The sequence below is a fragment of the Vanacampus margaritifer genome, chromosome 4 (assembly GCF_051991255.1).
Source record: "Vanacampus margaritifer isolate UIUO_Vmar chromosome 4, RoL_Vmar_1.0, whole genome shotgun sequence".
NCBI classification, from domain to species: Eukaryota; Metazoa; Chordata; class Actinopteri; order Syngnathiformes; family Syngnathidae; genus Vanacampus; species Vanacampus margaritifer.
Genome location: NC_135435.1, coordinates 16953769 through 16966297, shown reverse-complemented (window position 1 = coordinate 16966297; position 12529 = coordinate 16953769). Strand labels below are relative to the sequence as shown.

The 12529-nt window shown below is 37.8% G+C and overlaps 1 protein-coding gene across 3 annotated transcripts in view; it reads right to left on the bottom strand.

Annotated features, from left to right (window-relative positions):
• The window catches only part of furina (furin (paired basic amino acid cleaving enzyme) a), a 60774-nt gene that overhangs the window by 29956 nt on the left and 18289 nt on the right, over window positions 1–12529 (bottom strand). For all 3 annotated transcript variants that reach the window (XM_077562966.1, XM_077562968.1, XM_077562967.1), the window contains exon 3: window positions 92–190. In XM_077562966.1, coding sequence (XP_077419092.1) covers window positions 92–190 — 99 coding nt within the window. The remainder of the gene's footprint in view (window positions 1–91; window positions 191–12529) is intronic.

Below are 12529 nucleotides of genomic sequence, written 5' to 3'. Positions count from 1 at the left end.
ATGACCCCCATTTCTACTTCTTATACATCATCGTGCTCCTTCTCCAAAGTACAATTAAAAAAAAAAATAGTCAGCAATTTTAACCTCTTACCTTGGGATCTTTTAGTAGACGAACATGTGTGTTCCTATGATCAGACAGCGATCGCTTTGCCACTGTACGATGCTTGAAGTGGTAATAGTCACCAAAAACCTGGAATACAATTACAGAGTAGTCAAGTTCAGGCTAAAAACAAACCAAAGCATGCAGACACAAGAGGAATGTATTAAATTGCCACTTGGGTTGAGCATGAAGATCCATTCATTTTCCATCCCAATAGTAATAAATCATTGCATTGGACAAATACAGTGCATTAATTGGCTGCATCCAGCAGAGGCGCGGTTGATTCAGAGGCACGATTTAAGAACATTCAGAGACTCTTCTAGGGCTGTCACTATCTAATTTGTGTCTAATGTTAGAATTGATTATTCCATGAATGGAATAAAAAGTTATTTTTGCATGAATGTGTATTGCAAAATAGTTTTTTCTGATTATTTTTTTAAAAAGGGGAAGTCAAGTCATGTTTAGACTAGTGAGGTCACATATAACATATTATTGTCAAGAAAAGTTTAAAGTTGACTTCCACTTTAATCTATTGTTGTTTATTTGATATAACAATCAAACAAAACCAAAAAAACAAATATTTACTGGTTTGGTCCATAACATGTCATATAATAGGGACAAGTGTCATTGTTTTCCAAAAGTAAAAGCAGATGGTTGCAAATGTGCTATTTTGATTATCATTACAACAACAAAAAATAGATGGCTACCAGCAGAGCACATTGCACACGACCATTTAATTATGCATGAGCTACTTTTATTAATAACAATTCATCATAATTCCTATAGTGAAAAGTTATTCACTTTGTGATTCAGCAACCATATACACAGTCAAGACATGTTTTGTTGACAGGTTCACGTGCCTGACGTGCAAGCAGTTAGAACTTCACGCATTTTACCACGAACCAGAGTGATTAGAACCAGTCTGTGCCAGCCAGTGCATTTATCTCTCACGGTCAGTGGCGCGTGAAGCTCGCTCGATGCCTGGGAGGGTTGCGGATGGAACTTTATGGAGCTTCATGCCCTCTCTATCAAAAGGAGATGCCCCTTCTACATATAGTAACACAAACACCTAATATTTGTGCCAATGGACAAGCAAACCATATAATATCAGTCAACCTGGGTGGTAGTTAGTGGGGTAGGTGAGGTCGGAACATTTTTTATCTTTATGCCAAGCCAACTCTCAATCAAAAGTGGATGCCGGTTCGACAAGACAAAGCTGTCAGCGCTAGCGGACTAACATTTTCCATTTAAGCAAACTGGGGCGAGGGGCTGGGGGCAATTGTGGTCTCCTCCCACAAGCTGTTCACTTAGTTGTTTTAAATGTCTGAAAGTGTTCACATTTTTAAACAATCAATACAACAAAAGTCCTAGGAAATCAAAATGTCCCATCAGTGGTCAACTATTTTCGTAAAAGCTTGCGGGCACCATATTTGTGACCTCTGATGTGTCCGCAATGGGGCTTGTACACTGATTTGCATTGTGGGTTGTGGCAGTCATGTTGGAGGCCAGGGTTAATGTAAACAAAGACTTACTGTGATGGCTGTGCATTTGTCAAATTGCTTTGCCAGTCAAAACATGTTAAACTCCAATAAACTGCTGGGATTGTATAAAGAAAAGTTAAACCACAAAGCCAGAGACTAATACCAGGCAATAATACACCTTCTAAATGGTTTGGAGTGGAGCAGGGAACATTACCTACCACCTCATTTGTGTGCGCCGTATAAAGGTATGTGGTGTGTGTTGTGCTGCTTTGTAACCGTCGGTTTTATAAGTGCAAATGCAGCCTGAGTGATGCATAAGGTCTCTTCACAAAGCCAATGGACGGGAAAGATGCAACACCGAAGAGGGATGGGTACACTTCACAACAGCAATATTCAACTCTGGTATGTCTGTAAGACTGAACATGTATACAAACCTATTAAAGAACAAACCCCGAAGAAGGAAGGCAGAGGTATGAAAATGCTCACTATTAGCTAAGCCAATGAAAGGCCTTGTGAAGAGAATACGAGCAGAGAGTCTATTGTGTTAGCCGAGATAAGATCTTGGGATCTGAGACTGATCAAAGATATGCAAGGAGGGTGGGTGAGGTCCATTAAGTGTTATCAAGAAACAATGAAGTAATCAATTTATCCATTGAGCCGGTGACTTCAAAGACAATGAGAATATGTCAAACAAAAGCAGCTGCAGCTTGAGTGTTCTAAATTTCTGGCCATATTCATTGTCTGGCTGTGAAGTATTTTGTTTGGAAATAATGCAATCCCATTGAGGAGTACTTTAGACACATCTAAAATGTAGTTTGATGGCAGTTAAAAAAAAAAAAGAAGAAGACTTGTCGAGTAGTCAAGAACCAAAGAGATTTTCCAATTTGGACAAATTGTGCTGTAATGTGTGTCCAACAATTTACATTAAACAAAGCTTATCATCCAATTATGTGCATTCTTTGTTTCAAGTTTGTTGGCAAATTAGCACCACTTGTGCATACACAAGCACAAAAACAACATTCTCAGCAGCAATACATTTCTAGGGAAACACATAAACATACATTATTGTGACTACTTATGCATGTGTTCCAGCGGTCGCCTCTCATTAAGAACAACTCAGCTGTTACCAAAATATTCACACATGCACACTTGCCACATTACACTCAAGAATGTCCATTTCAGCACTGCAGCTCAACCATCATCTGGCAATCAGTACAGACGTTTAAGGGGTAATGATTTCGGCCATTTAATTCAGACCACATTGTTTCTGAGGTTTTAACTACTTTCCACTTGGCAAGAAAGGCCATTTAAGGCAGTTGGAAAATGCGGATTGTGAATTTAAGAGTGACCATTACTGATGCAGTAAGCTGGTCACAGATAAGAGCAGAAAAGGCTTATCGGGATCTCACCAAGTTGAGCATTATTGAACGAAGGCATTATTCGGTTGAGTTCATTAAAATTCCCATTTTCGTTTATTTTTGTGCAGTCTCTGCTAAACAAATGAACCCTATGAGAATCCATGCTGCCAAAAGGTCTTACGTCTCAGCTGCTGTCAATGTTTACACAATTATGTTTTACAAAAACCAAAACAATGTTTGAAGATAAATAGAGGAAAGGGGTTTTAGGCTGCTGCATTATAGCGATATGAAAATGGAGTTAAGGGTTGCACTTGTAGATTTTGGTTAATTCCATGAAAGGGAGGCCATTAGTGCAGTTAAACTAGAGCAACGACCCATGACATATTTTTACTACTTTGCATTGGACACATTAAGCATTTATTCAAGCATACAGAATGTAGCGCATTACCATATTTTGTTTGTGCTTCAGCGACTTGTGATTAATTGAGAAAATGAGACTTTGAAATTGCCCTCCAAGAATAGTTGTGTATTAAAATGAAGCTAGAACAAGCCAACAGCTAAAAATTGCAGGCTTAAAATTTGTAGGCTTTGTATCAAACTATAGTTATAGTTTGCGCTCCGTGTTTCCATCAGAAAATATTTGGTCTCACCAAGTCAATGGTCTATGCTACTAACCTTCATTCTTTTTTTAGTATGCGTAAATTGCATGTTATTTTTGTGCTTTAGTGGCTTCTCCCTAACTACCTCACACAAAATAAATAGGTTAAATAAGGACTTTGAATATTGTCAATGGGGGTGAACAGGAGCATCAGAAATACCCGTAGACAGACATTATATGTGAGTGCATTACTCACTCTCTGCCAAATTACAGTTCATATGGGCTGCAACACAGAATAAGCTGTAAATGGTAGATGGTTAAAGTCACCATTTTGGTTATTGATAAATATTATAACATTTTTAATTCTTCATTTCATATATTAACCATTGTTACACATTATTAACATTTTAATTCTTTATATTAACCTTGTCGAAATGTTTTGTGTCCTGTGCAGAGCAGATGGTGTTGATTTCGGTATAATCTGACCTTAAACTGGGACATGCTATTTAGTCTAAAAAAGTTCCTTCTCAGCGCTTTGTGCGAGAACACATTTGGTCCTTGAGAACAGAATCTGTTTCGAACACGCACTCCTGACTCTGTTTTCGCCATCGCTCATGGAAAAGTACCCAGAGATATGTTTTTTCTACAAATAAAAGAGAGGAGGTCTTAACTATAAGAAGCCATTGTACACGCGGAAGAGACACATTTCGACGCTCTGAATCCCACCTGTTTAAGTGATGAATTAGAGGCTGTTTAAGTGTCCAGAGATCTCTGTTAGATTAAAAAATCATTTTTGCAAAGGTGTTTTTTCTTACATTAAATCTGTCTTCAAATTTTGGAACACGCAAAGAGGACAAATATTTTTATTCCTCTTTCATTATACAGTATGTCCAGAAAAGAAATGCTGAAGTGAGCGTGAAATACACATTAGAACAAACTAATTTAAAAGCACCATTAAAAGTTTAAATCAGGGTCCCTTTTTCATGGACAATGTTTCCTTTTTTCACAAACTACTGTTAACAGGCCTCTAGTGTGTTTCAATCTTAAATTCTTGGCACAGAAAACAGCATAGCATCAAGCATTCTGAAGAGATCATGATTTAGATATAAACTTTTGTTGTCAGAATCAAGTGAATTTAAACAGGATTGAAAATGTTACTTCAAATAACAGACAATAGTGGTACTTAAAAGTAGAATTGCATCAAAACTACGGGTGTCAAAATTAGTGCATTAATTTTAAATAAAAAGTTTAACGCCACAATTTATTTTTTATTTTTTTACACGCCATTAATGACCGCCCCTTACTTAGAAAGCATGTACTGGGGGAATTCCAGTCGCAACGCAGCAGACACGTTCACATCAAAATTTAGCAGTAATATATTTAATAATAATGCATATATTTGTGGAGACTGGGGTCAAGTTGTATTTTACAATTTTAAAAATGTGCACAATTTCACAAGTTACTTCATGTTAAAGATTAGATAGCTCTTAATGTGAAAAGGAAAATGCACCGAACTGCCACCGTCTTACAAATGCAATTATGCCATCTTGTGGCAGAAAAATGACCAACACAAATCAATATCACACTCGTTTTTTTATAGTACAGTACATCTTTTCAATTTTAACTAAATTTTATGAATTATTATGAAATTACTGTACCAATGACTATAAGATGCAGCCATATTTCTATTAGTTTAACATTTTTTTCCACTTTTATGTTAACAAGAGTATGAAAACCTACTATAAAATATTTTATTGTACATTTAGAACAGATAAAATTTGTGATTAATCATGAGTTAACTATTGAAGTCATGTAATTAATTACGATTAAAAAAAAATGTAATCGCTTGACACCCCTAATCAAAACATTTTAATTCATTAGAAGCTTTTAAATGAATCTTAACTGAATAAAAATATTTGACACACTGTTCATGCTTGAGGCTCCAGACTGAGTTATGTGTACCACTGGAGGAAGTCAGGCAACTTGGATTTCATGGATAATCCCCCGTTTTCAATAGATTGCAGAAATGTGTGAACAGACAGGTCGTGGTTACTTCAGAGACCCACCATTATTATGTCTCAATGATGCACTAGAATGAGGCAGCAGTGGACAAGCAATAATAATTTGTATTTTTCACGTGAACGAGGTGAACATCCCATAAAGACTACATTTGGGAGGGACTCTTCAAAATGTCTCCAATAAAAATAGCAAATCAAATTACTTTTTGAAAGGGTCCCAAGACGAGTCTGAATACTTCTAAATACAGTGTGACAAAGTCACTAAAATGGCAACACTGGCTCAGTCTCAACAGAAGAACAATACACTAAATAAGATAGTAACTTTAAAATGTAAAACTGTATTAACCTTTTGAATTGTTATCTATTTACTGGTAAACTGATTCACTCTTAGTCCACAGCTAGATACTGTCAGACATGATTAACAACATGAACCGCAGCATTTTCTAAGTCACAATGTGAAACAAACGAAATGAAAATCCAAAATAAGCAAAGATTAAATCACCATATCATATATCAATTTTGTGTGCATCAACAAATTGGATTCTTGTCCACTACGACAGACCTTAACTTTGTGGAGTTGATGTTTACAGAGTTATGGCAGAACTGCTGCAGTACCGTCACCTCACGGGTCGATGAGAACCCTCCTCACAGCAAGGTATTTATGAGGGAGAAGTTGGATGATGCATGCAGTTAAAGACAACATGCACACACAAACTGCACAAAAGACTTTCATATGAACACAAAAGCCGACTTCTTTCAAATATTCTTCACAGATCTGTCTAAAGTGTGTTAGTGAGCGCTTCTCCTTTGCCGAGATAATCCATCTACCTAACTGGTGTAGGATATCAAGTTGCTGATTAGACGGACAGCATGATTATTGCACAGGTGTGCCTTAGGCTGCCCGCAACAAAGGGCCACTCTAAATTGTGCACTTTTTTTTATATTGTGCAATAATCATACTACTTATGCTACGCCTGAGGTGGATGGATTCTCCCACATACAGAAGTGCTCACTAACACAGATTGCATCAGACCTGTGAGCAATATTTGAGAGAAATAGGCTTTTTGTAGAAAATCCTTGGATCGTTGCGCTCAGCTGACGAAAAAGGGCATCATTTTATTCAGTGTAGATAGCAAACTAAAACGCAGGGTTATAAAAATAATAAATTCTAAAAAGTTTTTTTTTTCTTATTTGCGAAGGGTACATTCTATCGCTCTCATGCGGTTCATTTTTCTCTCTTATATAACACCATGAGTATTACTAACATGGCTGTTCAAGTGTCCACTCCTCGAGCCCCCGCCTTCACATACATATAAAAGGAAGACCCTGTGCTCTGCGAATGTTTACAAAGCGTCCAACAGAATGATGACCATTTCATTTAACCCATTAAGGCCTAAAGCGCCTGGCAAAACATGCCTCTGAAACCTAAGGGTGACTTTTGAGTCACCCCCCGAAAACCTGACGTTTTCCTGGGAAGTCAACAATATAAAAAATATTTGATATCTGAGCTCCTGAAGCAGATAGAAACATAATTCCCAAAAGATTTCAGAGCTTACACCTGTGTCGTTCACACAAACCTAAAAAACTTTATTATTGAAAACCTTCTATATATATATATATATATATATATATTTATTTATTTATTTTTTTTTAATCAACAAACAAATGTCGCATCTGCGGGTATACAACTTAAACCTTCAACACTGGAGCGCAGTTGTAATAACCTCGGGTATCGAGTTGTAATCATCTGTCGTACATTCCGTTACAAAGCCGTCAAAATTTTCAACATCCTCATTGTCTACAAACATATTTCTTAAAAATATGTCACTGTCGACACACTGATTCAAATTCCTCCCGCGCCATCGTCAATCGCGTTGTTTATTTCAAAACTCCCGCAAATCTGCATCAACCATAAACACTCGAATAAAATTCCAGGACATGCTACGAGGTCCACGTCACCCTCTCGTATATATTCGGACTTATTTAAATCGGCGAAGAAACCAAGAATCGGTCAAAACAAAACAAAATGACATATCCGCTCTCCCGGGTTTAAAGGGAGAAGTGCGGTCACTCGCTCCCGGCCTTAATGGGTTAAAAAAAACAAAAAAAAACTTAAATGCAGTTAATTTTAGTCAGGCAATTCAGGCAAATTATTTGGCTCAAGATGTAATAAAACAAGGTCAGTCAGAGGGTGATAATGTCCCGTTTTCAGCAAATTACTATACTGTAAACTAAGTGGGGAAAAAATAAAAAAAAATCTAAATATTACATAATTATGATGTGAGTGATAAATATTTACAGATTAAATGTATTTATTACAAAGAAGGCTGGTTATGCTGACTGCACTTTCTCTGACCTCCTTAAATTAAACATTCACGGCCATATTGTACAGAAAGCAAGTTCAGGTTTTACAAGGCATTTCCTTTGATTTAACAAAAAACACATTATTAATGGGATGAGCCATCGTTGCCTGCCAAACGAAGTCGGAAACAAGGTTTTATGATCAGTTCGCTGGAGATCAAAGGTTGCCCCATTAGAGTCATATTAACAGTAGAGGGATTATCTCATTCAAACGTGTTGTAGACTCTCATGCAGATGCCTTAATGAGCTCATCCTCATTAGTGAAGGAATTCAACTGCATTCATTGCTATTTAGCCTGTCAGAGAAAGTGTGTGTGCTGTGTTTTGTGTGTCCAGGGCATTGCAGTGGGGAGGAAGGGGCATCTAAGAAGGAGGGCAAGCTAAACGGAGATGGAGGAAGTTGAAGAGGGTCAGGCAGGAAGCTGGGTTCATCCCAAGCGAGGCAGCCCTGTCACAGGGGCACAAAGTGTATCATTGCGTTTGACATGACAAGGGATAATGAAAGATTTCTATCTTTAAAAGCCCAGTAAAATATTTCCAAACCGGGACAGGGGCATAATTTGTGATTCTGGAGCATTAGATGAATTTGATTTTGATAACCAAGGACAACTGTGCGAGTCATCACTGTTAAGTCTTCTGATATTAATCTGCTCCGGGGAAATTATTAACATGCAGTATCTTTTTAATAAAATACTGCTCATAACACAACACAGGAAAAGATTCATGCATATTTTAAATGAATTAATGTTTAAAACAGGGGTTAACAATGATATAACTGTGATTTTTGCAGCTCGTTCTGAAACGAATTCCCTGCAATAAAACAGGAGTCCATGGTAATGCTTTTTTTTTTTTTCTCTCAATAGAGTGGCCTTAAAATTCCCCAATGGAAGGAAAGGCAGAGAATATTTAAAATGTATTCACTGACATTTTAGTGAGGATAAATTGCTTTGTGGGCCCCCGAGTGAGCGCCTGTTGGATTCCAAGTGCTGGTATTGCATCTGTGCTGGACAGAATTATAGTGCTCCGACGAATAAGCATGGTGGATCTATTACGGCGCTAGATGATATTCATTAGGCTCGAAATTTAAAACAAGCCAACTTTCACCCCACAACTGATTTTAAAAATGTCTTCAAATTCAAGATTGGTTCTCAGGCAAACACAAAATACCGCGCAAAAGAGGACTGCCAGTGGGACAACAGCTAATAAGATTTAAGTCCGGCGCCTAATTTTATCTCTCCTTAGAGCAATGATGGAGCACTGCGACTGGACAGGAATAGCAAACAGGTTCTCCTGACCCTGATGGAGGAGCACTCGGGCTATTTGAGGAAGCTAAATGCACTTCATTTCCCTATAAGTTTCTGTCTTGAACATTTTCATCATCTCCTCTCTCCACAGAGAAATGTTCTCTTTTGTCTTGGTATCCGCAGCAGGGAGGCCAAAGCCTCTGCACCTGAGTTTAATGGACTGTTATGAAGCTCTCCCCGAGGTGCATAGTAGCAACATTTGGAGAGTGACTTTGAGAAAAATGTCACATGGGCCATAATGCCTGCATTAAGATAAGACTTATTGATGATGGAAAGTACATTTCAAGGAAATAGAGCTCTCTTCCGGTTGCATCGTCAATGTTTGACAGTCAAAAGAACCAATAGTTCGCAGTCAGTGATTATGATACGCTTGTGTATTTTTGGCGTACAGACTGATCTTAAGTGTACTGTAAATGTGCTGACCCAACCAAATAATATTGTGAAGGAATAAAGGCCCTTATACGCAACTTAGTTTTCATGGAGCTTATGCGCGGTACCGACCTTGCGAGCACCCAGACTCGGCCGCACTGCACTGCGTTATGCACAATGAATGGGTTTCGTAGACAGCCTACTGCGCAATGCTAAGTGCAGTATGAAATGGCCTCAGCAGTTCAACAAATTGGACCACAACTGAGGATCACTGGTGGTTATCGCGAAAACAACAAAATCAAGCCCGACTAAATAGGACAAAAGAATCATGTAAACAAATATGCCCCTGCTTTACATTGAAGGAACCCGTGATCCTGAAGGGCATTGAGAACAACCTAGCAAATGACTGCTACTGAACAGCTTGATGGGCTGTCTAAGACACAGGACATGCCTCAAGTCAAGTCAAGAGCACACAGATAGCGAGCCCTCGTCTTCTGTCACGGTTTCCTCAATCTCACTTGAAGCAAGTGAAAGTGAAACTTGTACAAAATGAGTGTGAGTGAAAAAACTTTTTTGTAAATAGAATAATAAAAAATTCATTGATGAATTTGGCACGAATTGTTTACTCGTAAATTGTTGCAATGAACTGGCACTAACACGAATGAATCACCAGCATAAACAGAACATTTTTGATGTGCCTAACTTACAGTACCAAGAACAACCCAGACCAACAGTCACTTGAAAATCCTTGACAGCAACAAAAAAGCTGCATCCCATTTTTTGTGTGCCCCCTGTTTGGTAAGAGCGTATGTCCTGCGGCGGCCTTTCGGGTCACACAACCTCGCAGAGGGGGACATCTGCCTGCAGTCCAGTCTAAACCTCTAACACAGCTGCTGGATTCAGCTCACTGAATGCATAAACCACAAGGCTGCATGGTGGCTGGGACAATTTCAAGAAAGCTGACCACAGCTATTTCCTTGAGTCTGACAACACAATCAACATCGTTCTCTATCCCGCAGAGACTCAAGCTTTATTACCTTCATGTGAGAAAAAGGATTCAACTGCACTTAATATTCCGAAGGATTCATTGTATCTTTTTCTGATAAAATGGTAAGCTTGATATTGGCTTGGTTGAAAGACGAAAGGTACTTTAACATTAGGCAAATATACTTTTTAATATCGTTAACGTCTCAAAATAAAGGTCATAGTCATATTTGGACACAATTATTATTATTATTATTATTATTGATTATGCTGGCTACTTCTAATAAAAATCAACAACATTCTTACTTATAAAATACAAATAATTCAAATATATCCAGACATGAATCTATTAATGAATATAATCAGCATTTGATTCTGGTATTCAAGTTTTATGAAATAAATAAATAAATAAATAAAATTTGAGCTATTATTTTATTCCATTATTTTTATTCAGTGTAAATGGTGGCAAAAAAAAAAAAAAACGTCACCTGTGACTTTTAAGAAACAAGTAGTACCAGTCATACTTCTTGTAAATTGAACGAGGAAGACAGAACAGTCTTATAACAGACAAACAAGCTGACCTGGTGCCAAAACCCGGGATTAAAAATGTTTCAACCAAGATGGGATGTGTGCGTGTGCGTGTGTGTGTGTCAGAGAGAGAGAGAGATTTAGGGAAAGCGGGATAAAAGTACACAGATATGAGCTATTTCCAGGATACTGTAATTGCATATTTCCTGGAGGTGCATTGGAATTAAGTCAGGCATGTTGGCTCTGGATTCTCAGGGAACCCTTCGAGCTAGAGTCTCTCACAATGCCATATAAGACGATGAGATAGTATATATGTGATGAAATCCACTGGAGCACTGGACATTTGCCCTAGGAAGACAAGCGTGTCAGGCTTACAAACCAATGCTACCACAGTATACTGCCCAAAATATTAGAAAAATAATTGGATTTCCTTATGTAACTCTCTCTTATATGGTGTACCAAATCTTAAGTCAAGCATTAAACAAGTAATTTTTCCTAGTTTTGTACAAACTCTCATATCTATTAGTTTTCTATGTAAAAAACATTTTTAGTGTTAAATCTTCACAGAAAAAGCTGAGACCCATAATGAGTAAAAGTTTACCCTGAAAAGTGGAAGATTGATAAAAAGTTAGCATTATCGTCCACGTATAAACATAAAAAGGGCTTTTCTCTGACGGAGGCATTAACGCAATTATGTTGCAAGTAGGGGTGTTTTTATAAAAAAAAATTGATTCGGCAATATATCGCGATATTACAGCGCACAATTCTCGTATCGATTCAATATGCAGCCTAATCAATTTTTAAAGATCAATTTTTGATGGAAATATTCAACAAAATGTCTTAATTAGGGTTAGGGTTCACACTTTAAGCATGGAAGAATGTTATATTCATGGAACATTAAGCCTTAAAATTGGATTTCAATGCTGTTCAAACATGAAACAGATTGCAACCTAACCCTAACCCTAACCCATTTTCACACAAATCTTACAGTGTACATGTAGAAGTTTAATGATTAGTATTTTCTAAATTTGAGTTAAAAAAAAAAATCACAATAATTGACTTATAGATTCGCATCGGGATTAATCGGTATCGAACGATTCGTGACATATGAATCGTGATACAAATCGAATCGCAAGCTACTAGGCAACTCACCCCCCAGATCACAGGACAGGACCACATAAAGCGAGCTGTCTCCGGAAAGAAAATTATAGACATGCATGCTAACCTAATAGCCCGCGAGGGCTAATAGCCATTTCTTTGTGGCTATTTGGGAGTTATCCTGGGGTTAGCATGTGGGTGAACGGTCAGCCCGCGAGCTAACAGCTCGCGAATTAGCAGCTATTTGGGAGTTAGCGTGCGGGTGAATGGTTAGCCTGCGAGCTAACCGGCTAGCTCGCAAATTAACGGCTATTAGTCAGCGAGCTAACCG